Source organism: Rhea pennata, chromosome 17, assembly GCF_028389875.1.
Source record: "Rhea pennata isolate bPtePen1 chromosome 17, bPtePen1.pri, whole genome shotgun sequence".
Taxonomy (NCBI): domain Eukaryota; kingdom Metazoa; phylum Chordata; class Aves; order Rheiformes; family Rheidae; genus Rhea; species Rhea pennata.
This window is the reverse complement of record NC_084679.1, coordinates 1,457,995-1,481,597: the sequence shown is the minus strand read 5'-3', so window position 1 is coordinate 1,481,597 and position 23,603 is coordinate 1,457,995. Positions and strand designations below refer to the sequence as shown.

At 38.0% G+C, this 23,603-nt stretch overlaps 1 protein-coding gene across 1 annotated transcript in view; it reads left to right on the top strand.

The window, feature by feature from the left end:
• GRK3 (G protein-coupled receptor kinase 3) overlaps nucleotides 1-23,603 on the top strand; it is a 74,381-nt gene that overhangs the window by 39,117 nt on the left and 11,661 nt on the right. The window contains exons 3-13 of the mRNA XM_062589750.1: nucleotides 45-118; nucleotides 4,751-4,852; nucleotides 5,997-6,071; nucleotides 7,803-7,864; nucleotides 8,906-8,957; nucleotides 9,610-9,701; nucleotides 12,871-12,970; nucleotides 19,417-19,495; nucleotides 20,725-20,855; nucleotides 21,722-21,816; nucleotides 23,006-23,113. Of these exons, the coding sequence (XP_062445734.1) occupies nucleotides 45-118; nucleotides 4,751-4,852; nucleotides 5,997-6,071; nucleotides 7,803-7,864; nucleotides 8,906-8,957; nucleotides 9,610-9,701; nucleotides 12,871-12,970; nucleotides 19,417-19,495; nucleotides 20,725-20,855; nucleotides 21,722-21,816; nucleotides 23,006-23,113 (970 nt within the window). The remainder of the gene's footprint in view (nucleotides 1-44; nucleotides 119-4,750; nucleotides 4,853-5,996; nucleotides 6,072-7,802; nucleotides 7,865-8,905; nucleotides 8,958-9,609; nucleotides 9,702-12,870; nucleotides 12,971-19,416; nucleotides 19,496-20,724; nucleotides 20,856-21,721; nucleotides 21,817-23,005; nucleotides 23,114-23,603) is intronic.

The window sequence follows — 23,603 nt, the reverse complement described above, 5'->3', positions numbered from 1 at the left end:
GGGTGTGTTTTTTTTCCTGAAAAATGTTTGATTTTGTTTTTCAGGATTTTTGCTTTTTAAAGACTATTGCATGAATGAAATCGATGAAGCTGTCCCTCAACTGAAGTTTTACGAAGAGGTAAGCTGCCTTTTAGCTGCCTTTGGGACTGTGCGCTCGGGGACGTGGCTGGGGAAGGCCGGCGATCAGGCAGTAGGATGAGGATGCGTAAGGATCCGTACTGTTCTGGTTCCACGCTTCAGCTTCCAAGCTTGTATGGTTGATTCATAAGATACAGTATTTTATACTGTAGTAACTGCAACTCAAAGGAATAAACTTATTTAAACATGTTCAAGAGAGAGGTTTTTTTAAATGGTCACGTAACTACTTAATCAAGTTGGTCATTTAGCACAGTACTTTAATAGTGTATATTAGCAGAACAGTGTAGATGATTCTTTGCTCTTACTGGTTATGATTATATAGTTAAGATTTAGAAAATGGAGTATTTATAGCAGAAACTTGCTTAGCTCAAATTCTAACATTGCTTTTATTTGCATGTACTGAAACAATGTTTTTATTAAACATCAAGTGTATCAAGACCTTTCGAGGTGCTTTGTTAGTTGAAGAGTAAAGTGTACTTCATTTTGAAGTATATGTTGAAAACAAAACACTGGAAGAAAGTTTACGAGAAGACAGACACTTAACCATGTGTTTGTTCACCACATTCTTGCATCCAAGGATAACTTGAAAAATATACAAAGGATGATGAGGGAGAGAGTCCTAGTAGAGATTAAAATGTGTTTAGGCTTATTAATGCTTTTATCATAAGATGTGCTCCTTGACTGTGGGTCACTTGAAATATTCATAAGAAGTGAGCTTTGAATTAGGCTCATCTCAAGTCTCCGTTTGCTAAATGTCTCTGATGTCTTGAAGTTAGGCCAAGATATGTCCTTGAGAAATAGGATGTGCTTTTGATCTTCACTTGCGAAGGAGGTGATAAATCCTAGTTCAGCTACAAATATAGAGATGAAGTTATAGAAAAGTAATTAGCATTTGCTAGTTTTTGCTGGAATTACAGCAGTGGATTCCTTCTTTCAAAAAGACCTGAAAGCAAAACCAGTGTTTTTTTCCTTATAGCCGATGTTAAGCCTGTATTATCCGTTACGCATAATGAAGGCTTTTCCTTAAAGGCAGAAAGCCTGAAATAAGACAAACCCAGCAGAGAAACCCATCTCACATTGTCCCAACGCACATCAGCAGAAAACGGAGCGTGGTTTTCCAAATGCAGACGGCTTGTGTGTCGCGGATGGCGGTTGCCATGGAAATCGCTGGCAGCTCCAGGCTCCGTTCTGTTCCCATCCATCCTGCATGGAGGAAGAGGTGTCAGTCTTCCTCCTCCTGCTCCCCTATCCTTCCCGGTGCACCCTGCAGACACCTGGGGATCCTTAGTGCTCTGCTCATTGCTGTTAGGTATGTGACACTGAGTATAAAAAGGTAGTTAATCCTATCAGAGATGTTGCATTTGCTTAAGAAATGCATGAGCGTTTCTGTGAGGTAGCCAGTGTTGTTCAGTGTCCTTGAGAAAAGCTGCCGAGATCACCTTTGGCCAGATTGCTCCGTGACCTATGGCTTCAAGTTCTTGTCACTAGAGGGCTAAAAAAACCCCAAATAGGCTGCGCTGGTGTTAGTCGGAAGATAAATTCTTAACAGTATACAGTTCCCCCACTCAAATTAGATATGCCCTTTTCACAAAGAGGAATCTTTTTCTACTCTTTCCATCTTTTTATACATTGAACGTATCACTGTCATCAGTAATCAAAAATGCAAGTTGTAACAGATTGTTTAGCAAGATATTTCTAGCTACCTCTTTATCTCTGAAACAATTTAAAATTGTATTTTCAGGTTATTAGCAAAGTCTTGCCTAAAAAAATTTTAAATGCTGTGTCATGCGCTTTTAGAAAAATTCCATTAAAGATATTTAAAGAGAGGTTCATTGCATTTTTGTCCGTGACGTTCTGGATTCAAAAGGGTTGTGGTTTTTGTTTTTTGTCATTTTAATATTTGATTTACTTACTGCATTCATTACATGTAGAATAATTTGAGTACACTGTTACATTAAAAATCGCTTGATGTAGAAGGGCTCCGTACTCCAGGGATTTCATATTATTGCAGCTTAAGTCACGATCAAGCATTTAGCTGGATGAGTGATTCATCCAAATCTCTTCTTTTGAAAGAAAAAAAAGAAAAAATCTTCTAGCTGCCTGAAAACTAATGCATTCTAATTTCAAATTTTGAAAAGATACTTTGTCAGACACTTTTCGAAGGTGAGCTGAAGTTTGCCGGGGAGGTATTGAAATACAAGATGACATAGTACATTATCTCTGGGTCAAGAGTAATGCTGAGGAAACTGCTGCTTGCGGAGACAAGTTACATGATAAATGGTGACGCTTCCTTAGCTCTGCCCATCATTGTATTTTTTTGGCATGGTACAGTAATGTTCTATTTAATGAATGTGTAAAATTAGCTTGTGAATGTCAGGCGTGCATGTTAAATGTAATCGCAGGAGAGTGTCTCATCACACTGTCTCGTAGCTTGCAGTGGGCCAGTGTATTTGAGGGGGCACGTGACTGGAGGTGAGGCAGGTGGGTGGTGTGGCACAGCTCACGGTTTTAACACGAGTAAGTCTTTGGGACTTCTGTGGAGGATGGGGTGATTTGACCAAGTGGGAGAGACTCCAAGTATGTATCGTCCTTTTCTCTAGACCCTTAGAAAATCTTGATTTGGTTTTGGAAAATGTTTGAAAATGCAGAGGACAAGGGGATTTTGCAGTGGTTAAAAAGATTCCGTAAAGTCAGGTTGATGGCAGCGTGCCTGTGGGGAGGTTGCTTCAGGAGACCTCTCACGGCTTTGGGTGCTGGAGTTACATGATGTCTGCTCAAAAAATGAAGGAGTGGAGGCTGCATTCAAGTAAGACAACCTGTTATGTACCAGAGTTTCTCCCATTCTTTTAATTATTTTTGAGGCATTGCATTAATTAAAAAAAATCTTTCTTTGAGATGTTTTGAATGATTTTAATGAGAAATTGCTAGAAACGGGGAGGTAATCACAGATGGCAAACCATGGTGGAACTGTTGCATTACTGTAGTCAGCAAGCAAGGGGACTGTGGCTGGAAAACCACGGAGCTGGAGAGCGTGGTCAGTGACGGTGTTCCGCCCCCAGAGACGGACCCCTCCGGGTTTGTCGCCTCAGGAGGCCTGTTCAAGAGCAACAAGCACAGCTCATGCTATGAAAGGAGCAGCTTCTGAAGGGGGGAAAACAGTTACTGTGAAATGGAAGCAAAACACAAGCTTTTTCCTGACGTTTACTTTTAAAAGTCCTGAACAACCTGCATTCTGTTAATCCTGTTGTTGCTCTTGCAGCTTGCTGGGTGGAGTGGCAGGAGCAGAGGGTTGTGCCTGAGGTCCCTCGAGGCCGGACACCATGATCGCTCTGCTTTGGAAGGAGATGCTCTGCTACATTGTTTGTGCAGAGCTTATCCTGTAGTCTGAGGATACCAGCAGCTCCAATACGGCCTGTTCCTTCCTAGGCAGGCACAGATGAAATCCAGCTGAGCCTCAGCCTGCTTTGATTTTCCTGACTTGGAGCAGGAATACAGAGTACATCTGCATGCTTTGGGTGCCCCTTGGATCCCGGGACATCATAGCCTGGTGCCAGGAAGGTCCAGCGCGCCTGCAATTCAGTGCGTGCGTCAGAACTGAGACTCTTCCCCACAGCTCTTATGCTTTTTGCTTGCTTTTTCCTCCTGTCTGTCCTAGAAGAACTTCTTCCCTAAATACGTCCAAAGGACTCTTGAACTGATGTTTTTTCCCCCTCCCCCGGAAGGCTACCATTATAAGCATGATAGTCTCCCAGTAGTTTTGTTCTGTAATGTTAACCATGTGGGTTGGCTGTTAATTCGTGTGGAACATGCTGATGACTGATATAAAACCAGCAGAAACTCAATAGATTATACGCAACTGTCTTTCTAGCGACATCTAGGATTCAAATCCAACATTTACCTGAACTCTGTGAACAGTTTTAAGAGTGCCTCACATTCTTATGTAATCATCTTTACCTAACATGCTGTAATTGCTCCTGATCAGGACGTTCCAGTTTTCTCTTCTGAGCTGGGTCCATCACGAGTGATGCTTGTGCCGCATGCGTAATGCTGCACCCTCGAGCTGGTGTGAGCAGTGCTGCTGGCACTGGGCCCTGCGTATGTCCCAGAGCATCATGTGAGGTAGTCTGAGAGCAGGGATCAACATTCTTGCCTGCAGCAGGAGCTGAGGCCGTGCTCTCCATCTCCGAATGGAGCAGAGAGGAGAAAACCTCCAAACACCTTGTGCGTGTTGACTTGTTTGGCTCTCCCTGCCCGGTCCGGTCCTGGCACGCAGTTTCCTTCCTGTTTCCTATGGAGATCTGTAGCATGGCAAATGGTAAACAGAGCAAAACATGCCTCTCACTTAGTCCTTTTCAGAGTTTTGGAGACAAAACTTTGTGGTCGTGTTAAGCAAGTAAATTGGTTTCTTTGCGTAAAAAATTCTAAGATAAAAGGAAAATCTTAACGTCAGCTTTAGGTGCAGAATTGCAGGCAGCTCTTCTTTAAGAGCCTTTACTAAGAGTATAATAAAGCAAAATAGAACTTCAGCCAAAGCAAAGTCCTGTTTTTATCTAATGAGTGAAAAGTATTTAAAAAGGGCTGTTACGAGTGATCCTTATTTTTTGTATTGCAGATAAAAGAATATGAGAAACTGGATTCTGAGGATGAGCGTCTTACCAGAAGCCGGCACATTTATGACACGTATATAATGAAAGAACTCCTGTCGTGTTCCCATGTGTGTATCATCTAAATGTCACCCTCTTCTTTTCATTACTTTGAGTGGCTTGGTAGCTGTGGTAATTTAGAATAACTGATATTCATTCAAAGAACAATTAAATTTATTGCTGAAGGAATTGTTTCTACAAATATTTGCTGTGGATTTCAATTTGAAATCCATGGGACTGGGTTTGTCTGAATTCAGATTTTTTCCCAGGAGTGAAGTATAAAGATCTAGCTTTTGTTAAATTTGGTGATATGCAAAGGAAATACTTGAAGGATTCATCTATTTTATATGATTTCTTTAAACCAAAGCTATGTTTTAGAATAAGATAAAATGTGGATAGTTTTTGTGTCTTGAGCGCATCTCTGCGTGCGTATGCAACGCACACACACAGATACGTATGTATGTAAATAAATAAATAGAAAACCTAACTCTCTCCCTTTCCAAATCCTACAATGGCCATGAAAGCTTAATGAAAGTGTAAAAGTTGAGATTTTATCTAAGGCTGGTCACACAAAGTTTTTTTTTTTTCAATTTGAATTTGTTGGATAGCAAGCAATCTTTCTTATTGTGTTAGAGACAGTAGCCTTCTTAGCTGCAATATGATAAATTAAAGACATGCGGCTGCATGGTGACAGATGCAGCTTTGTTGAAGTCAATGAAAGCACACATTTACTGCAGCTGAAGTTTTGGCTCGTTGATGTACACTGTACACTGTTTAATTTTGGTTTTGTTTTAAGAACAATTTGCAAAGTATTTTGCCCTGGTTGTATGGATTCTTTTGAGGGAGGGTTTTAAGGAATTCCATGTTAAGTATGCATTATTGTCTCTTTATCGATTAAAAAGTCCATGTCCACTTCTGTATCTGTAGCTGTCCCTATACAAAGTTCTCTTCACAAATTGGGTGAAGGAGCATCCTCTTGCCTTTTTACCTTCACCTTTCTCCTCATCTTCTTCCCCTCTCCCTGCCTTCTAGTTTTAGAATAATGGGATTAATACTGTGTTCAACATGCTTTACAATAATACACTTACTGAAAGCTCCATTGCGTTCATTCTGAAATACATTTATTTGTCATATGATTAAAAGAATGACAGCGCTAGAGACCTTAAATGAAACTTCTAACATTTCCAACTGTTTGTAATTTTTCTTTCTCAAAAGCCTTTCTCAAAACAAGCTGTAGATCATGTGCAAATGCATCTAGCCAAGAAACAAGTGCCAGCCAGCCTTTTTCAGGTAGGTTAAGATGGGCTGAATGTTCAAGTTTTCCTCATTTATTTGACGGTGAGTGACTTTGTATATGTTTAAGGAGACAGACTAAAGGAGTTTTGGTAAGTGTTCTTCTGTGTAATAGAAAAACATTCTGTTTTGATTATCTAAGTTGAATACAAATGATAAATTACTATTTTTCTTTTCCAAAACATTTTAAGCACATTTATGAAAACAAAATATACCTTGCTATATGAATAGAAACAGTTCTTAAATTTATGTAATTTTAAGCCATTAAATGGCTTAGAATAAATCATTTTGCATCAGCAAGCTGCACATCCTGTCAGCATAAACTAAATCACAAAGTGGAGGATTTGTCTTAATGTTTAAATAATACGAAATCTTTGAAAGCAGTGAGATTTAATGTAACAACAGGTTGTATGCATTTTTTCCTTTAATTCTCAGGTATATTAATTTGTAGTTGACGATGGTGAGGAATTTGTCATTTTTACTATCTTGAATGTTTCTCTGCCTCTCCAAAAGGCAAAATTGAGTCAGAAGTTACCTTTAAAATTAGGATTTTCTGCCCTAGTGGAATTATGGTGCTTTTTTGTTACTTTCTTCTAAAAATTTAGAATTTTAGAAAGTACAGGCTTTGCTTACACTCAATTTAAATAGAAAAATAAATAATATCCTGGCTGATTTGCTGAATTCTTTATTTTGTAGAGAAAACTAAAACAAAAAGATAAAGAAATGGGAAATTAAATATTTATTGTATTGTTACAGCTCTAACACAGGTCAATGTAACATAAAAAATTCAGATTGATGCAAACATTTATATTTAAGATGAATTAAACCGGTGTGTTTTTACAGATATGAACCTCATCAGTCACAGGAGTGTCTGTAGGCTTAAATTTCTTTGCAATACATTTTACGTATTTGTATACACTGTAAAAATGTGAATATTGTTCCTGCTAGATTTTTCTTGCTGTTCGGTGAACTATGTTTAATGTTACAATTGGGTGAACTGACAAACTGATAACTACATTGCTTGAGTTGGAGCTCACTGCTAATCGGGTTGGGATTTGAAATCACTGCATGCCATAACACATCAAGGAAAAGTATTTCTCTACAGGAAAAGTCACTTATGAATTGAAGGTACTGATATCTTGCTAAGGTCAGAAAGGAGAGAAGCACGAAAAAGATTAAATGTGTCAGCAGCTCTTTGGGATTGTGGCCTCCAAAGGAGAGAACATGTTTAGTGTTTAAACACATGTGACAGAAAAGAAACTTCCAGTTGGATGCCGTGATTCTGTTATAAAGCTTCAGTATTTGCTTCCTCCTGTTGTACATAGGTAGGCATAATACACAGGTTTCGTGCAGCTCCCACAAGGAGAATATTTAAGATTTTGTAGCTCATGAAAATACTGTATGTTCAGCACAACTGCTAAGATTCCAAAAGCTAAATGAAGCTTAAATGCTTCAATGAGCTTAATTAAAGCAAATTACAGTAAATACTGTGGTTATGTAGGGCTAATGTTTATAGAATGCAGAGCAAATTTTCAGCACCTTACAGAATTATGCTCATTGCAGAATTTTCAATGGCTGGATGTTGGCTTTTAAAATTTAATGGCAGCCTGAGCTTCTAATGGCAGCAAATTCTGGAGCTTTAACACATGAATTATGTTTAATGGATAGTATTGCATCATCAGTTTATTATGTGCTTAAATATTAAATGTATTTCTTAATCCTTTTTAGCCATATATAGAAGAAATTTGTGATAGTCTCCGAGGAAAAATATTTCAAAAATTTATGGAAAGGTATGAACATAATATATTGCATGAACTTTCTACCTAATCTAGGAGGTAGTCAGGTCCCTTAAGTATTGCTGTAAAATAAGGCTAAAAATGTTTAGTAACTTCATTTAATGATTCATTAGTATATTATGAACAAGCTGTGAATGGCTGTCTTTGTGTGTATTATGGTAAAGGTCAGGATATATTGGTAAAAAAAATTCTCTAAGGGTAGTGGAAGATGGTTCTATTGCTTAATGAAGCATAAAAACAGACTGCTTATAATTTGTATCTTAAAGGTTTTAGAAAAACTCAAACAGTGATTTTAGGGAATATTTTCATGAATAACCATTTCTTCTATGTGACTAAAAAGACCTGCTAATTTTGTTTTGTATCTGGACACCTTGCAATAAAACAGAAAAGATCTGAATGGAGCTACTCCTGTATACAGAATCAGTAAAATTTGGCCCATGCCACCTACTGCCAACTATATCATATAAAATGGTATGGTGGTATTCTACAGACAAACTGAAATAGTTATAAAAATGTCTTTTTTGAATATAAATAGTTAATAATTTATTTTGAAATAGGAAAAGATTTTTTTGGCAACAGCCTCCAATAATACTGATGTTTTTCCTGTTTTAAGATAAAATAAGTTTAAAATATTCTTTGGAGTATACTGTGGTTCATTAACGTACATTAAACTGCCTGTTTCCTTAAAAATATCTTTTTCTTTCTGTAATTTAAAAGTTTGTTAATTCTTAGATTAATTTGCTGGTTGCTTTAAAAAATTAAAAACAGAGTCTGAAAGATATAAAGAAATATTGAACACTTACAGTTGCAGGAATACTGATGTATGGTATCTTTTTCTTGTAAGGATGCAAATATTAAGTATGCAGTGTTGAGTAATTATTGAGGGGAGAGATTACAATTGTTTATAAAGAAGATTATTGATTACTAAATATCACAACTCGCCATGTGGTAAATTTTATTTTCAATAACAGTGTGTTGATATTTCGTATAATACTTCAAATAGCCTCAGGTAACTTTTCATTTTTTTTTCTACAGTGACAAGTTTACTAGATTTTGTCAATGGAAAAACGTAGAACTAAATATTCATGTAAGTACTTACAAGTGTATTTATCTTGTCAAAGGCTGATACGAGAAAGAAAATGTTCAATTTTGAATACTGCTTCTTAAAAGGCCTTATTAAGAAGCACAGTGAATGTTGCTGTTCTACTGTTCTATTCTTAGCTGTTCAGTCTTAACAGTGCCTTTCTGGACATCCTTTCTGCCTGTTTTGAGCTAATAGCCTTACAATTTTATAAAAGCTGGAAGAAATTGAAGTGCTAGAAGTGCTTCTCTTTAACCACCCCACACCATCCTCTCTTCTTTTTCCCATTACAGTTCAGGCATTGTCTCCAGTATTCTTAAACTTAGCTTCTGCTTTGTCCCTCCATGTAGTTCTCGTGCAGCTTCTTTTTCTGTAAAAACAAATATCCTCTTCTGCAGACTTTGTCGTGAATGAGAATGTGTTAGTGTCTTTGCTAACAACAGTCTCATTTTTGTCTTACTGTTTTTTGTTACTACTGAGACTCTAGTGCTCGCAAGTATGTTGAAAAATAAATGTTAAGGTGCTAAGTTTTCTAGAGCAATGTATACTGTATGAATAATAATAGTTAAGCCTCTTAATATATTAGTAGATTATTTAGAGATTTTTCACAGTAACTTTCATAATATTGAAAAATGAAGCCTATTTTTTGTGCTTACAGCTGACCATGAATGATTTTAGTGTACATAGAATAATTGGAAGAGGGGGATTTGGTGAAGTATATGGCTGCAGAAAAGCAGACACTGGAAAAATGTGAGTATATACACACTGTATTTTAAAGATAATTGTAAACTCTGAACTATGCAAGAAATCCTTCCAGTAATTTATTACAAAATCACTGCAGAGCAGTGTCACATTACTGTGTACTTCATTGGAATGAAATTTTATGCCAAGAGGTTCTGATTTCTGGATCATCTTTAAGTCTCATTTGATATTTGATCCTGTTATGTCCCAGGCAGTGAGGCTCCAATCTAGCAGAGTTTTGAAGCACATCCTTTATTTAAATGGTCTTGTCCAAATTAATGGAGACTGCACATGTGTTTAAAATTAAGTATGTGCTCAAGTGATTTCCTGGATCAGAGCCTGACAGTGCAGAACAATGTTCTTGTGGAAACTGGTGACTGTGTGAGGTGTTATCCCTCATCTGCTGAAGGTTACTGTTCTTGCCATGAAACGTATCATGTAGCTGATGCTTCCCCTTCTCCTTTGGGTGAAGTTTTCCAGCTCAGTTTGAGCTACCTCCATTAAGGAGGTGGATGGTAACCTCACAGAATGGAGGTGTTGAACAGGTGGGAAATGAGTCATCATAAGGTAAGGTTAAAAGATGATAAGGGAATATGACCCCAGTGCTTTTCAGTTTGTAGGGCACATTCTGAATATGGCATTCTACATTTGTATAAATTAAGAAAGTTTTGTCCTCATGAGCACACATTTCAGTAGCAAAAGCAGTGATGCTTGCTTACACCGGGAAGAACATGGTTCCAGTGTTGAACTGTTAAACAGAATGCTGAGGAGGAACTGAAGATCAGCCCCTGTGTGTTTTGGTTTTCTCTGGGTTTCTTTGGTTTTCGCTGTCATTCACATATCTCTCCTAATCAACAGATTTCAAGTTTTAGGCATAATTGTCCCTCTATGTTGTGTTTTGAACATTTAGACACTAATTTGCCAAATTGTTCTTGGTGAGATTTTTACTTTCATCTTGCTCTTCTCTTAACAATCTTGGTCCAAGAACTATCCTTACACTTTTCTCTTCTGTATAAGCATGACATGTTTGAAGAGCCAAGTCTTTGCAGTTACAGCTGGCTTCATTGGCAATTGTGTGTGCTTTGCCTCCTTGATAATAAAATTCTGAGCTATTAATAAGTGGAAGACCTCTTAAAGTTACCTTTGTCCTCAATGTTTTTGCAGTGACCTCAAGTATACGTCCTACTACTACTAACAATACTGTCTTTGTTCTTGCTTTGGTACTTCCGTCCATGTACAATTCATTAATTTGTCTATGTACAAAACCAAACATTTTATTTAGCTTGAGCCACACTAAATAGGCCTCTACCCTGAAGAGGTAGCTTTTGCCTTTCAGTCATTGTGATGTCTGAATTTTTGCCATGGCACGAGGTGGATAAGCCTTGGGTCTATGTGGGCAAGCAAAGAACAGCTTTTCTCAGTTGTAGGTAGAGTAAAGGGAAGTGAAATGCAGGAAATCCAGATTTTTCAAACTTGAAGTGAAACTTGAGATCAGGCTCAGTTTCTGGGTAGAGGTTTGGTTTATTTCTTTCTTAATCCAAACCTGTTTACCCATCCCTAATCCAGATCCCGTCCACTCTAGATGTCTGCCTCTGCTGCACTTACTGTCTGCAAGGAGCTTGGGAAGCCGCCCCTCTAAGGTAAATGCCGTTGGTGTTACACTAACCCACAAAGATACACCTGAGGCTTCTTTCACATCACTTCCTTCAAGGACATATAAATAGGGGCAAGAAATGCAATTCAGAAAGCAGTCTAAAAGGAGGGATAACAGTCATCTTCTGGCACATAATTTGATAAAAGAATGAATGAGACACTTGATTTCAGCCAGCCTTAAATGGCCCCAATCATTCACTTGGATCAGTAATGTCAAAGCATAAGTAAAGGGTAGCTTGTAAAATGCTGTTTATAGTTGTTGTTTGCAGACTTCTCAGCAAGAACCTGTTCTGCAAATATATTCCTGTCTTTTACGAAAGTTTTAATGCCAGTATGTTCACTCTAACTTTTCTGCCACTCACAACACATGCATGGCAAGCAGTGGATTTGCTCGTGTAGGGAGTGCTAGTGGTGACATGCAAAGAGAAGGTGATGCAAGGCCTTGTTCAGTGCAGAGCTGCCTCAGTGTGCAGCCAGTGTGCATTGATGCCATGCTGTAATGTAGTGTTTTCCAAAGAATATTTTGAAATGAATGACTTTGTCCTAAAAATCCATGATTGCCCATGTCTAGAAATCTATGGAAGAAAGTAAATGTCATTCTGTGTCATTTTCTGCTGTTGTCTAGTAGGAGGCTCACCAAGCATTTTGAAAAAAAAAAGAAAAAAAAAAAAAAAAACACACCGACCGTGATACATCCTACTTTTGTTTGGTGGTTGTTAGATTAATGTTCTTTTTCAAGCAAAGCTTCATTACTTTGTAAAACTGTAGCTTTATTGTTCTAAATACAATATTTTATTTAAAAATCTGATGATAAAAAATTCATGTAATCTTTGGTCTTGCATCTATGGAGTAGGCACCAGCTGGCATCAGCCAGGAGCTGCCTCCCAACTGCACTTCCCATGAGCAGGGTTGCAGGTGGGAACCAGCCCCCGGCCATCTGCAAGGACGGTATCAAAAGCAGTGAGGCACTGATGATTATTCTTGTGCATCTCTTTGGAGGTATTTTGTAATAGCCACTCATTAATTCTGTGTAATATAAATGTAGAAGAAGATTAAAAAGCTATCTGATCATCTTTTGGGAGTAGAACACAAACTTCAGGAAAAAATTAAAAAAACCTAGTGTGTGCTTAGGATGTTACTTTCCCTGTAGAGTTGTAAGTGTTAAATGAAGGTATAAATGATCTATATTAATACAAACTGCAAATTCTTGCTTAAAGGTATTGAGGAATGGTCCTATGATACATAATTCCCATATTATTATGATGTCTTACTGCTGAACTCAAACTATTTGTTTAAGTATATTTCTTTGTTAGGAGGCTTCTGATGAAAATTATGTTTTCTTTCTGTGAGATTTTGGATGCTTTCTTATTTAGTCATGTAATGATATTTCTGGTATCATGTACAAGTCCTTAAGGAGACTGCATAGAGGCTGCTATAAATATGCATTGCATGACTGCTTGTAAAAAGTACTGTGCACAAGAGGACTCCTTTTCTGGTGCTTTTTCTGAATGGTTAATATTTTCAGGTATGCAATGAAATGTTTAGATAAGAAGAGAATCAAGATGAAGCAAGGAGAAACATTAGCCTTAAATGAAAGAATTATGCTGTCTCTTGTCAGTACAGGAGTAAGTATCCTTGATTTGTTTTTCTTCTTTTTTGCATGTAATATTAAAACTGTGACATATAGTACATACTTCATTAATTCAGTTGTGTGACATGCAAAAATACTCCTCAACACGTTCTAGCAATGTGTCCAAAGTAAGGATGGAAAAATAAGCTTGCTTTTTGGTTTGGGTGCCTGTAGAAATCAGCATCTCATCTTTGCAGAAAGGATTGAGGAGGTACCCCTTCCTTAGCTAATTCTTTTATTTTTTTTTCACCATCTGAGTTTTTAAAAATTCCTTTTAAACATATTTATATTTGAAGCTTTTCCAAAATGTTATTCTGTTTGGTAAAGAAAAACTTATTTTCTCCTATAGTTATATAACACTCTTATAAAAATATAAGATGCTGTTTCAGAAAAAAAAACTTAGTTACTGATTTTTCCACCTCCTCCTATGACCATGACATTAGCTTATCGAATTTTTCTTTTCTTTTTTTTTATGTACTTTGGCTGAGTAACTATCCATAATATGTACAAAGTGAGTGTGTCTAGGAGCATGCAAGTCTATATAAAGTTGGAAGCATCACAGACATGCATAAAAACCAACTTAACTGGCTTTGGTTCCACCCGACAGTGTCTTGTTACCTGTAGAAGAGAAGTTCAGTGGTGTCCATAACATATTACTCTCTTCAAAGCAGACTTTGAAGTGCCAGAACCTGCTGAGTACGCTGACCTCATTAAACAAAACTTGAAATCAGCTCTTATCACCATGGTTACACGGGAGGCTGGTAAAAAGGTTAATTTTGCTCATGGCTGTTACGGTGTTCAAATGAAATGTTGCATTTGCAGCCCAGGGTAAGCACATCCACTTTTCCCAGCCCAATTACAGCCTGGGAAGGCATTGCACACGGTGCTGTTGCAGGCCTGTTGGACGGCAAGGATGCGGGCACCACGTACGTCTTCCGCAGGAATGCGGCTGCTTTTGCCTGTGCGACTGCAGGGAGGGCTTTCTGCTTTTCTCTCAAAGACGAGATCCGTATCTTTTGCAGACTGTGGAAATCTTACCTTCACTTCTGCGTTGTCCAGATGGATTCATAAATGCTGATTTCTTTTCTGAGATCTAATTTGTTGTGCATTTAGTATCATTTTGGCCTTTAAGTGCATGCTCAGCATCCTTGAGGTCCTCTGCTGGTAAGGGGGTCCCATCAATCCGATGAGGCTTTGACGTGGGCTGTTTTCCCCCAGCCGATAGTCTGACAGCTGGCACTGTTTTGCTCACAGGCCCAGTTACAGAGCAAGCTTCCCGTGCTGTGACAGCCCCTTGTCTTCTGCAAAGTTAGGTTTAAAAAATAGAAATGTGTTTTTCTGGGTTTACATACAAATACAAAATTTCAGTTGCTAAGTAATGCGCTTTTCTAGGCAAACAAAAACACTATGAATTTGACCACATTTGTTACTTTCTAGCCTCCTTGTAGGCATGCGAGGTGCCTTTTTGCACAAATTGACAGAGGAATGAAGCTGGTTGCAATTTTGTTCCTTTTAGAGCAGCTTTTGAGCTTCTGCTCTGTTCTGGTTGGGTGATTTTTCTCTGTTGTTGGAAATACTCTGATTAGGTAAACTATAAAAAGGAAATTAGGGAAGCTATGCATCAAGATTTCACCATAAAGTTTAATTTTTTTCTTAGTGGAAAGCCCCTAAGGCCCTTGCAAAGACAGAATGGTTTGTGTGTTTCTTGTGCCTTTCTTCAGAAACTGTCATACCCATCCCCTGCCCCAACCTTTCACAGCAGAGAGGTAGACAGGCACTGCTATTAAAAGTCAGTGTATTTCCGTTACTGTAGAATTGCATCCGCATTTGGCTTGAAAATGAAGCTAGAAAAATGATAGAAAAAATATTCATTTTTTTTTAATGTGCGAAATTAACAGTTGGAACAGTTTAGCAACAGAATTGTATTGGATTTATCAGTTAGACTTTTGATTCAAGTTCCTCCCCCTGCCCTCCAAAAAAAAATAATAAAATAAGTTCTAGCTTAACCAAAACTTTCAGGATTCCGGAAGGGCAAGTGGATAAAATTTGTAGTGCAGACTAGGCAAGAAATCAGCCAAATTAATGGTAATTGTCTATTTAACTTCAATTTGTGATTCTTTTTCTTCAGTTCTGAACATGAATTTTTGTGTCTAATGGTTCAAAAATAATTCTTTACAAGGCTGCTAGTGGTTGGAACTAGCTCTGATGCGACAGAGCATAGCTAGTCATTTAGCAACAAAAAAGTAAGGCAAACATTTCTTTCATTGTTTTTTTTTTTTCCTGTTTTGTTTTGCGAAGGGTTATCAGCTCATTATAGTGTAGCTTCTGTTAGATTCTCAGAAGTTTGAAAAAGAGTTTGATAAAAGACAGACTGCCTGTCCCTGCCATTTCCTCCCAATTTCCCCCTTAATTTTTCTAATGTGAAGAGAGATTTTATACATCCAACCTGAATTGATAGCATTTTGTATCTGTCATTGCATCATAGTCCGGAGCATTTTGAATATGCAGAATTAAATAGATTCTGAAAATGATAGAATAAGATAATTAATTTCAGCACTGTGAATACGAGCTATTAGAGTTGTGTGGTGCTCGCCTTTCCCCGCAGCAGGATTTGTGCACTACACAGAGCAGCAGTGGACCTGGGGGGTTCGTCTTCGCACAGTTAGTCATTTAACTAGGAGTCCAGCTGTCTTTACAAAACACGTAATAACAGCTGTGCAGATTACACAAACACTTGTGTAATCGTTTTTTATTATCCCACCTAAAATTCTGGCATTCACAACTGGTTCTTCAATAGGGAGCTCCTACGTTTGAGAACATTGTGGTTACTTTACCAGAGCAGCTTTTTCCTGGTGGTGCTTTGACTCGGTGCTCGCTCGGGCACTGGGCTTTTGGTGCAGCGTGGGCAAACTGCTCCCTAGGTTTGTTTCTCCCCTCACAAGAAGATACAGGCCCCCTTTTCCTGCGTGGGAGAGGTGTTCAGTCTTCAGGCTTGAAACACCTCTTCAAATTCGCAGAAGATAGGATAGCAAGGAAAATATTGCAGTTTTGTTAAAAGATATTTATTTCCTTTACTGCATGATATTTGCCTAATACTCAGAAACCACAAAATTGAAATCAACCAGAACGTCACTGCTGATGGACTGTAAAAAATCAGTCTACCAAAATGCATGGTTGAAGAAGGTTGTTATTAAATAAATCTTTTCCTAGAGGGTAACAGGTGATCACGCAGACGGCACAGGTGCCGGATCAGCAGCCTTGCAGGGCTGTGGCTCCACACCGCTGCACCTTTTGGTTTTCTGGTTTTGACAAAAACAGACAGATTGGCTGTTCATCTCTCTTAGATAATTTGCCTAAAGGGAGACTGGATTCAAGTTTCCCCCAAGGGATGATGAGTATCAGGTACTCCTAGAAAAAGTGGACAAACTGCATCTGAGATCAATGGTCAAATATGGTTTGGGTTTGGGGCTGGGCTTTTGTTTGTTTGAGAAGAACAGGCACTTTGTTTTCATGAGCACCAAGATTTGTAGGAGTCTTGAGTTCAATGGAAGAATGGAATCTTCTCCCAGATTTTTTTAGTGACTTCAAGAACCATCTGTTGAAATAGCAGATAAAATCTCAGCATTGTAGAAGCATCGACTTTTACATCTTTCTAAAAAACACCCGTCAGGATAGAGCTACTGTTAAGTTAAAAACAGTATGTGGATACTTCACACTACGAACATGGTTTTTGCTGCTGTCCTTTCTACAGGACACGCTCTGACGTCGAATATTGAGGTATTTACAGGAAAAAGTCAGAATCAGAAGGTTTCCATCTGAAGTCTTTTGTAATATGGCAACATCTTTAAAACATTACGCTCCTACAATTTATGACAGATATTCTCATTTTTCTCCTTCCACATGGTGTATTACTAAAAGTTTATCTTCTATCAGTTATTTTGGATTTAATGCAGAATTGCTCCAGTGTAATGAGCTGTTTCCAAATTATTCTTAATTCATATATTGTTACCACACTCTTCTTCAAATTTTTCGGAGCAGAAGCTTAACTGAAACATAGTATTAAAAATATTAATCTCTTGGGAAATTTGATTTATTGCTTTGTGTTTCATTTAAGATAAATGTACTTCATTTAAGGTAAATACTTTTTGTACTTCTTTATTTTTATGCTGGAAAACACTCTTTTCCTGACATATAATCAGCTGCAAAATATATTCTGGCACCATCACAAATCTCTCCTCTCTATTAAATGATGAAGGAGGTAGTGATTAAATTAGGAAGGTTTACACTAAAATGAATTATTCATCACATTTATGCTTGCAGATTTCTTTTCTTTGAAAAATTGAATTCCATTAAAATCTAGGCACTTTTTCTGGGATGGAAACACTCTTATTTTTTTATGTTACAGTGTTTAAATTCTAACACTAAATCCTAGATGATTTGATTGCTCTAAGTTTTTAGGATGCTTGCTTGGGAGATTCTGAATTATGCAATTGATTCAGAAAATCAACTTAAATAGTCTTACTAAAGCTTTCATTTTGAAGTTGAGTGGTAACCATAATGGTCTGCTGTTATGAGCAATACCAAGTTTATAAGGAAAATAATATCTTTTATTAGATTCCATATTGCCTTGCCTATAGTCTTGTCTTTGCATATTTCCAGGACATTTAGCAGTTAGGCATTTGTCTCACGCGTGTTTCTACAGAGCGTTTCAGATGTGTGCCTGTGTTTTGTTGAGTTTCCTTGGAACTTGTATTTGTGCAATTAACATTAGAAAACCAGTTAGATCTGAACAGTACTGCAGGATCAATCCAAGAAATCCGAGAATCATCTGTAATTTAAATATGAGCATATCAAGGTTTGCGTGTAAGCTTTACTTGATTTTCCCTTATGGAAGGGAAAATCTGATGAACTGACTTAAACTGACCTGAACGGGCAGCGAATATTATGTGGCCACTTCCTTCTATTTCCTATTTTGTTGAAGATCAGCCAGCTGCCAGCACCAGGACCAGGGAGGGGGCCTGCAGACCTTGCTGCATAGCTGCTGTCATCTGGTCCAAGGTCATCGTGTTTTGCTGTTTCTAAATTGGGAAGGAAACGAGTTCCTGTCACAGATTCCCAGAGCTTTCACTATCAATACTATAATAATTAGGACATTGTTTAAATTATGTTAGTTCATATTCTTGTTTCCTGCACAGTATACTCGCTCATCAGCCCTTAAGCTTCTCTTCCTGTCGACTTCTGAGGTTTGGGTTCAGGCCTTTACATATCAGTATTTACAGCTCAGTCAAATTTGCTTTGATAGCACAACCGTTCTGTAAGTTCTTGTGGACTAGCAGAACAGCGAGGGTTTCATATGGCTTCTGAGACGGGCTTGGTGGTGCAGTAGCCACCTCTGCTAGGAGCCACGTGCATCAAGGGTGGGCTGAAGGAAGAGAAGACCTAGCAAAGCTCTGATGTCTTTCCATCACGGCTTTCTGTAGTATATGTGCATTACAGTATCAGCACACTGAACAGATGATTAGCATTAAAGAGGTGTTTTCCCAGCTGTGTTTTTTTTTTATGGCTGCTAATTGTAAACATCTGCGTAAATTAAGGTTAACTGCATTAAGAGATAAAAATGTAATCCATCCCAGGGAGTGGCTTCTCTTCAGTGACATTCTTAAATCCGCACCCATGCCTCACTTCATTTCTGGATTACTGATCTTGCTTCCCACATGTCATATAGGAGACTTGTAGTTTCCTTTCTAGTGTATTTATGTTCCTCCTGAACATCTGCTGTAAATGCTGCTGAAACGTGGGGTTACCTGAGCAGCAGAGGGTGGCAGAATTTTTGACTGTCACATTCGTATAGCTTTGTAAGTGAAGTGCAACCTGGTGGACAGTGGGTTATCAGTGTGCCTATGTTTAGTATATGGGTAAGGATAAAATTGTCTTCCCTTTGGCATTGCCTTTGGAATTTCCTATATTACATGACTCAGATTCTTGATTAGTGTTCCAACAGCTAAACATTTTCCCTGCAATCAGGGAAATCATGTGTATCCTTTACACTTCATAGGAAAAGGATTATTTTTCTGAGCTGTCATAAAGCTTTTTATTTTTAATATATCTTTCATTTAAGTCTAGTACAAACTCAGGTAAATATTTCTAGATTATCTTATGTTCTGCAATTGGAAATGTTTAGAAGATAGCTTTATTGCCTGCATTTCTTTCAGTCTTTGATTTATTGTTTTTTATTTTCAAATTTAAACCTGATAGCAAATTTAAGATCTTTAAACTGTAGATGAAACATCAGAGATGTAACTTTTAATAAAGAACTTGCTTTAACAAATTATTATGAATATTAGCAAATATCATAGGAAAAATAAATTTTATGTTTTTAGGTTCTGTAAATAGTACTCTCTTTATTACTTGATATAAACTATTTGCTCATTCCGTTCCTAGGACTGTCCCTTTATAGTGTGTATGACCTATGCCTTCCACACCCCTGACAAACTTTGCTTCATTCTGGACCTGATGAATGGTAAGCAAGGCTAATGAAAGGAAGATGATGATAGCATTACAGAAACTAGCCAGAGGACTTGCTGAGATCATGAGCAGAGTGTGTGTGGGGAGGGAAACAGGCATCAAAAAGCACCCACCTAAGAGCAGGAGGGGGAAATGGCCCTAAACAAGTGAATGTGTAGAATGAGCTGAAAAATACCCATTTCTCTATAACATTAGCATACCTAAATTAAGATAAGAGGAGCTATTAGGCTGGAAGCTTAAGGAAAGAATGGTCATGTTGGAAAAGTATGAGGAGATTTAGGTGGTAGAATTTCCAGGAACAGAAGTAAAGGGCTAATATGAAGAGCACTGCAAGGAAAATAGATGGGCATTCATCAAAGAAGCATTCATCAAAGGAGAGAACTGATTTCCAGAAGCCTTAGCATAACTGTTATGAGAAGGCACAAAGAGACCAATTGGCAGTGCCAAGAGGGAAGATCTTGCAGCTCTGTTACTGCAGAGGATGCTCTGTGCTTGTGGGATTCCCACTGGAACTCTCACTGTGGTCCGGCAGTGAGCACTGAAGGATGTTGGAGTACATTTACACATCGCATGTTACAAAGTGAAAAATTTGGTTGAGAAATAGGGCTCAGATCCTGTAAGCAGTTGAGACTGGCTTTGATGTTTTGCTCGTTAGGACTCTCATTAAAATCTAAACAGTAGGTCAAATTAAAATAATTGGTTGATTATTTTAAATTCTTAGCTTGATCAGAAACTGTGTTCTTGGAATATTCACTATTCATTCTGTTGATGGTGTGGATTACCTCATAGAGTGACACTGTATTGTGTCTATATTTTGATTTTAAAAGTGTGAAAACATCCCTAGCATGAATATTTGTATATGCTAATTTATTCGGTCCTACAGAAACTTGTATATATTCAGTTGCTGGATTGTTCACTGAATGCAAATGTGGGCAAAGTAAATGTATTTTAAAAACGGTGTTCCAAATTGATCATTTTTTTCTTTAACTTCCTGAGATATTTTGTCAGCATATATACTTGCTGAGTGTACTTGCTCATGATGGAGTGTGCAAACACTTGAATCCAGCACTTGAATCCTCTCATGCTTGGTTATTAAACCTGCAATTGCTGTGCTCCCTGCTACCCCACACCTGCCTCTTTCTTCCCCAGTCTGTGTATTGCCATCCCTCAGTGCAGCAGGATCTTACTCTTCTTTTAATCATGTCCCAATCCTTCTAATTTTAGGAGGAGATTTGCACTACCACCTCTCCCAACATGGAGTGTTTTCTGAAAAAGAAATGAGATTTTATGCTACTGAAATCATCCTGGGCTTAGAACACATGCATAATCGCTTTGTTGTGTACAGAGACTTAAAGGTAAACACAAGGGCTGCATGTGCATAGATTGCAAAGATTAGGTAGCAACAAACAATCCAGAAATACAGATGAGTTAAAGGAATTTCTTGTACACTCCCAGTATCTTACCTGAAATCTGTTCTTGGCAAGGATATAGATTGTTTGTTTACCTTTTTATCTAAATTTCTCGTAATTGTTCAACATAGTTCTAATTTGTTATTACCCAGTTAAACAGGCCTGGAAGCTGCTTCGTTGCTTGTGTTGCAATAAACCCTGTTCAGTATATTCACCTCATTTACCATCTTAATGATGATATTAGTTTACAGAATGTACTAGGCTTTGAAAATGCTTAGAGGGGAGTGTGTGTGATGGGAGACTGACAGAAAGGCAGTAGCTCGAGAGTATGTTTCACTGACAGTTGGGAAATTGAGGGATATCCCAAGGCAGGGGGACATTAGGCAGATGACCAACAAAAATGGAAAAAAATCTGCATGGAGCCAGTAGAATGTAGAATGCAATTAAGGGGTGTAAGATGCACATGCAGCCCCCACTGTAAAAGAACCAAAAGGAGTGAGGACTCGAGGCCAGATTGGTTTTGTTCCGCTGTGTGGCTCACGTTTCAAGCCTTGTCTGTTTTGCTTTTCTCTTACTTTTCAGATTTTCATAATCTTTGTACGGAATTGAATAGTACAATCTGCTAGAAAGGTGTAGATATTATCTATAAAATATTTGTTGACTTTGAAAGTTGTGTTTCTGTTTTGATTTTTAATAAAAGTAGCAATCCAGAGGGTATTGATGTTTGAGACTGTTGCTGTGTTTTGAGGATTTGTACCACCATCAAACAAAAAACACTGAGCAGTATTCTTTCTCTTTTTATTCACTTCTAGCCTGCAAACATCCTGTTGGACGAACATGGGCATGTAAGAATATCAGATCTTGGGCTGGCCTGTGATTTTTCTAAAAAGAAGCCACATGCTAGTGTGTAAGTATTATGTGAGCTCTGTTGCACATGAAATTATTGCTAAATAAATTCTTTACATTTTTTTTTTATTATTTGCCAAAAGGGAAATAACACTTGTGTGGCATAGGCTTTCTCTGTAACAGAGCTTTGCTGGCTATACTGTTACAGTTTTTCGGTCTCCCTTTTCTGTTTTCCTGCACAGTTGTAGCAGCTGCTGTGTAGGCATGGCTGGAAGATGACACATTATTTCAAGATGATTCATTGTTCAGAGAAGATAAGAACTTGACTGAGTTAAAGTTCACATTTGTTTTAATTGTCCTAAATGGAAAATTAAAATATTCTGAAACTGACTAAAAAACCCAGGATTTATTGTATCTTTCTTTCTTCTAGATTTTTCTGTAAGTTCAGGCAAATTGTATTCTTTCTGTATCTCTATCTCTTGACATCAGATCATAACTGGAACCTGAATTTTGTGCATCATACATGGATTCCCTAGTTTATCTGGCATGTTATATTATTAGGTCCTCGTTTGTGCCAATTTAGTCTCAGAGTTTATGCAAAAAAGCTTGATCCTGTCATATTTTTAAAAGATTTGCACTACAGTAGCTTCTTGAAAAGTTTATTCTTGCAAATTAAGTAGAGGGTAAAAGCAGTACATGGTAACTTTATTGCTGTGGGTGGCCAGCGCTTGAGGAGATGTTCTGTTGGCTATTTCTGTTTGTTGAAAGTGGCATGTGAGTGTCGGCTGAGAGAGAGGTGTGTGAAAGAGGTGTCAGAGAGCATAAACCAGGCCTGCTAGCCCTGTGTCTGGGGTTGCCTTAGTCTCACAGGGCCCAGGGCTGGAGCAGTCCGGCCTCAAAGATGAGGAGCCCTGGCTGCCTCCTCGTGTCTGGCTTCCCTGTAAGCCCAGTGGTCAGAATACGCTACCTTTCTAACTCTTTCCTCTCCCGCGCTCAGATAGATTACTTACTGACCTCTCTTCCAGTTCTGTTAAAATCTCACTGCAGGTGCTAGAGTTTGTTTAATTTTTCCTCTTGTTTCTGCTTTAAGGTATTGCATGGTCTCTATGGATGAGTGTGCAGCAATGGCCATAGGAAAAGCGAAAGAACAATGATGTTTAGGATTCATTCTTTTAAAGTCTTTTTAAGAAATTACAGGACATTTTTACAATGATAATTCTGACCATAATCAAGATTTTATTACTTGGCAGAGGTACCCACGGATACATGGCTCCAGAGGTGCTCCAGAAGGGAACAGCATATGACAGCAGTGCCGACTGGTTCTCTCTGGGCTGCATGCTTTTCAAGCTGCTGAGAGGGTGAGTCAAGTCTCGTCACCTGTTTTGTTTGTTTGTTTTTAACATGTGCCTGAAACTCATACCACATCTGCACATGAGACTAAGATAAGCTGTTTTCCTTCCAAAACAAACAACTAAACAAAACTCGAACCCTGCTTCCTTTAGTAGGCGCGTGCGGTGAGGAAGGCTGAAGCTCCCATCCACTCTTTAGGCCTGTTCTCGTGACTTCTTCTGATAGGCAATCCACTCATCTTTTGGCAATAGTTTAGTATTTTAGATGATGTGATATTATTCATTGCTTAAATATACTAGCTGCCCTTTTAAATTAGGGAATTAATTTTATGCTTAGGAACTTTTCTTATGGTGAAAAGACTGTTGCATTGTTCCTTTTTTTAGCATTATACTTGTTCTTTCCTTTTGTAGTTTTTGGGTAAGTTCTAAGGTATGGATGCTTCCAGTAACAGAATTAGACCTGTGAACATATTGATGTGCAAAAGTATAATAATTACAG